Below are 4,597 nucleotides of genomic sequence, written 5' to 3'. Positions count from 1 at the left end.
ATGAGGCTGCAAATTGGACACTCTGCAAGAATACAGGGCTTCTGCTCGAAGCACCGACCTTGTATGCACACACACACACACACACACACACGCCACAACCTTGTCATAGAGGAAGCTTTATCAGGGATGGCCATTAGCTCAAACTGGAGATGAAATTAGTCTACTCCCCTCTCTGTGTCTGTCATTCATTGAACTCTCTCTCCCTCTCTCTCTCCCTCTCTCTCCCTCTCTCTCTCTCTCCCTCCCTCTCTCTCCCTCTCTCTCCCTCTCTCTCTCTCTCTCTCTCCCTCCCTCTCTCTCTCGCTCTCTCTCCCGCTCTCTCTCTCTCCCTCTCTCTCTCTCTGTCTCCCTTCCTCTCTCTCTCTCCCTCTCTCTCCCTCTCTCTCTCTCTCTCTCTCTCAATTCAATTCAATTCAATTCAATTCAATTCAAAGAAGCTTTATTAGCATGAATGTTTTTTAACACTATTGCCAAAGCCGATTCAACACATACATATTATATACACAAAGAATATATATAGACTAGGGTTGGATGTCTGATCTTTGGCACCTATATGCCTTCTCTCAGCTTGTGGCACCCATACACAAACTGTGCTGCGATCTGCACTCTCTGTTCTTCCTCACCTAGGAGGGCTCTCATTTTTGATTCTTCATCAAGTCCTCTCACTCACTCTCGGTGTCATTACCTCCCATCCTCCCTGCTCTGTGTTTGTTTGTGTTTGGCTCTCGGAGATCACATTAAAACAGACCTGTTTGTTAGTGTGTGTGTGTGTGTGTGTGTGTGTGTGTGTGTGTGTGTGTGTGTGTGTGTGTGTGTGTGTGTGTGTGTGTGTGTGTGTGTGTGTGTGTGTGTGTGTGTGTGTGTGTAGAGTACTAGGGTGTGTGTGTGTGTTTTTGGCTCTCAGAGATCACATTAAAACAGACTCTTCCTGGAATAGCCTACCCAGGAGTCAGCAGTGTGGTCGTATTGCTGTGTGAGTCCAGTAGCTAGCATCCAATGCTCTCTCTGCCTTCAGGACTTACTATCCTTCTTTTTACATTTTAAAGTTCAGCCACAACATGAAATGTGATTATAGTAAAGTTCAGTCACAACATGAAATAATATTAAAAAATTCAGTCACAATACAAAATATTATTTTAAAATTCAGTCACAACACAAAATGTTATAATAACAAACTTCAATCACAACATGAAATTATTATTATTATTGGGTTTGTTGTAGCACTTCTTATTACGTCCGTTATGGTGCTTATTGTAGTACTTATTGTGTTTGTATGTTTTATGTTCACTGTATGCACCTATACACCAGAGCAAATTCCAGGTAGGAGTAAACCTACTTGGCAATAAATACAATTCTGATTCTGATTCTGATTCTGATTCTGATGATTCTGATTTCTACAACAGTTGCACACTGACTTCCTTAATTAAAGCATTTGTAATAACAATGTTGTGCTTGTGTTTGATCTTAATGGCACTTTGGAGGCTTGTTGTGCTGTTTAAAGGGTAGGTGTTGTGTTGCTTGTTGTGCTGTTTAAAGGGTAGGTGTTGGGATGCTTGTTGTGCTGTTTAAAGGGTAGGTGTTGGGATGCTTGTTGTGCTGTTTAAAGGGTAGGTGTTTGGATGCTTGTTGTGCTGTTTAAAGGGTAGGTGTTGTGTTGCTTGTTGTGCTGTTTAAAGGGTAGGTGTTGGGATGCTTGTTGTGCTGTTTAAAGGGTAGGTGTTGTGTTGCTTGTTGTGCTGTTTAAAGGGTAGGTGTTGTGTTGCTTGTTGTGCTGTTTAAAGGGTAGGTGTTGTGAAGCTTGTTGTGCTGTTTAAAGGGTAGGTGTTGTGTTGCTTGTTGTGCTGTTTAAAGGGTAGGTGTTGTGAAGCTTGTTGTGCTGTTTAAAGGGTAGGTGTTGGGATGCTTGTTGTGCTGTTTAAAGGGTAGGTGTTGGGATGCTTGTTGTGCTGTTTAAAGGGTAGGTGTTGGGATGCTTGTTGTGCTGTTTAAAGGGTAGGTGTTGTGTTGCTTGTTGTGCTGTTTAAAGGGTAGGTGTTGGGATGCTTGTTGTGCTGTTTAAAGGGTAGGTGTTGTGTTGCTTGTTGTGCTGTTTAAAGGGTAGGTGTTGTGAAGCTTGTTGTGCTGTTTAAAGGGTAGGTGTTGGGATGCTTGTTGTGCTGTTTAAAGGGTAGGTGTTGTGAAGCTTGTTGTGCTGTTTAAAGGGTAGGTGTTGTGTTGCTTGTTGTGCTGTTTAAAGGGTAGGTGTTGTGAAGCTTGTTGTGCTGTTTAAAGGGTAGGTGTTGGGATGCTTGTTGTGCTGTTTAAAGGGTAGGTGTTGGGATGCTTGTTGTGCTGTTTAAAGGGTAGGTGTTGGGATGCTTGTTGTGCTGTTTAAAGGGTAGGTGTTGGGAGCAGAAAGATGTCTCACGGCGGTTTTTTGTTGCCTCAGTTAGACATAAACAACAACAACAACAACAACAACAACAACTAAACTAAATTAAACCTCTTCACATTTCACAGCACGGTTTCTCTGTGAGTCTGGAAGGCCTGCTGAATAACAGAGTTTATTTGTGAGGAAAGATGGACTCCTGTGTGTGTGTGTGTCTGTCTGTGTAAGTTTCTGAGAAAAGACGACTCCTGTGTGTGTGTGTGTGTGTGTGTGTGTGTGTCTGTCTGTGTAAGTTTGTGAGAAAACACGACTCCTGTGTGTGTGTGTGTTAGTTTGTGAGGAAAGGCGGACTCCTGTGTTTGTGTGTGTCTGTGTTAGTTTGTGAGGATAGATGGAGGAAAGTTTCCCTGTCAGATTCCTGTGCGTGTGTGTGACTCCTATGTGTGTGTGTGTGTGTCCCACAGGCCATGGGGAACTCGTACGCTGGGCAGCTGCGTACCACCCGCTTTGAGGAAGTGCTGCACAGCTCCATCGAGGCGTCGCTGCGCTCCAACACCGTCGTGCCCCGGCCCGTCTTCTCCCAGCTCTACCTGGAGGCCGAGAACCACCCTGCCCCGCAGAACGGTAACGCACGAACCCCCGCCCCACAGAATGGTAACGCATGCGCCCCCCTGCCCCACAGAATGGTAACGCATGCGCCCCCCTGCCCCACAGAACGGTAATGCACGCGCCCCTGCCCCACAGAACGTAACGCACATGCCCCTGCCCAACAGAACGGTAACGCACATGCCCCTTCCCCACAGAACGGTAACGCACGCACCCCTGCCTCACAGAACGGTAACGCACGCGCCCCTTCTGCCTCTCCATCTTTTGTTTCAAGGACCTTGTTGTTCATCTCCCTGTACCTGTGTGAGGCCTGATCTGTACCTGTGTGAGGCCTGATCTGTACCTGTGTGAGGCCTGATCTGTACCTGTGTGAGGCCTGATCTGTACCTGTGTGAGGCCTGATCTGTACCTGTGTGAGGCCTGATCTGTACCTGTGTGAGGCCTGATCTGTACCTGTGTGAGGCCTGATCTGTACCTGTGTGAGGTCTGATGTTTCAAAGCCACAGTGCCTTACGTAGTAGTATCCTAGTCTAGACAAGTATATATATGTGTGTGTGTGTGTGTGTCTGTATGTGAATGGCCCCCAAATATATGCATGTTTTGTGTGTGTGTGTGTGTGTGTTTGTGTGTATACATGGCTTCCAAATAGTATCTAAGTCTACAATGGCTCAAGACGCATGTTAATGGCAGGTGTGACCCAGCTCTCTGACAGTGGCCCGGACCTGGGCCGCATGTGGACCTAGTGTGGCTGATATACTGTATGTCCATGACACGACTTTCATGACACGGCTATGTGTTTAGCAGGTCGGGTAGAACATGAGGAAGATGAGGAGGAGGACGGATCCGAGTCTAACAGCCCCCCCATACCATACCAGATGAAGCCCCCACCTGAAGGAAGCTGCACGACAGATGGTAAGGCCAAATCGGGGGGGGGTTGGGGTGGGTGGGGTGCCCCCACCAGGGATGAACAGGAGCTAAGAGGTCTTATTGCACAGTAATGTTGGTCTCTCCTGTGTCCAGGGTATTCATTGCGTACATTTTTCAGTATATCGGAGCCTCTCGACTGCTTTTGCTTTATTCTAATGGTGTTGGGAGATATATTTAATCTATTCAATTCAAGCTAATGTGATCTTTGACGTCAGCTTGACAAAACACAGAAATATGTAAGGCCCTTTCTGTGGAGACAACATGGTTTTAGATTTGCATCTCCATCGGACTACACATTGGGGGGCAAGGCATGCTTTAGTGCGTTCAAAATGCCACATGGTGTTTTCTCCTAGATGCACATTTACAGACTCCAGTTAGCAACGATAGTCATTATTTACTTTAATCTAGGGTATTGAAACTGGAGTGCCTCATCGTAATCAGCAGAGTGCATATTAATTAACACTCGTTGCCAAACTTAGAACTCGGTTGATGCAATCGTCAATGGATGGAATGCCTACCTCTTCAACCGGGGAAAACAAACTCCAGTCACCTAGGTAACATGTTGCCAACTGCATCAATGAGCTGGGCACCCAGCTGGTTGACAACGTTCCATCTGAACAGCACTGAATTCTATGTGTAAATTCTAGTAATGGAACAGAGCACAGTATTAGAATGGACACACAGAACGTGATGGTC

General features: G+C 46.1%; 1 protein-coding gene across 1 annotated transcript in view; it reads left to right on the top strand.

The window, feature by feature from the left end:
* Window positions 1-2,835: 2,835 nt before the first annotated feature.
* The window catches only part of greb1 (growth regulating estrogen receptor binding 1), a gene marked incomplete at both ends in the record, with an annotated part of 33,783 nt that continues 32,021 nt past the window's right edge, over window positions 2,836-4,597 (top strand). The window contains 2 exons of the mRNA XM_080849707.1: window positions 2,836-2,992; window positions 3,779-3,886. Of these exons, the coding sequence (XP_080705833.1) occupies window positions 2,836-2,992; window positions 3,779-3,886 (265 nt within the window). The remainder of the gene's footprint in view (window positions 2,993-3,778; window positions 3,887-4,597) is intronic.

This window comes from Sprattus sprattus (assembly GCF_963457725.1).
Source record: "Sprattus sprattus genome assembly, chromosome: 13".
Lineage (NCBI taxonomy): Eukaryota > Metazoa > Chordata > Actinopteri > Clupeiformes > Clupeidae > Sprattus > Sprattus sprattus.
Note: the sequence above shows the minus strand (reverse complement) of the source record. Positions and strands in the feature narration are given on the sequence as shown.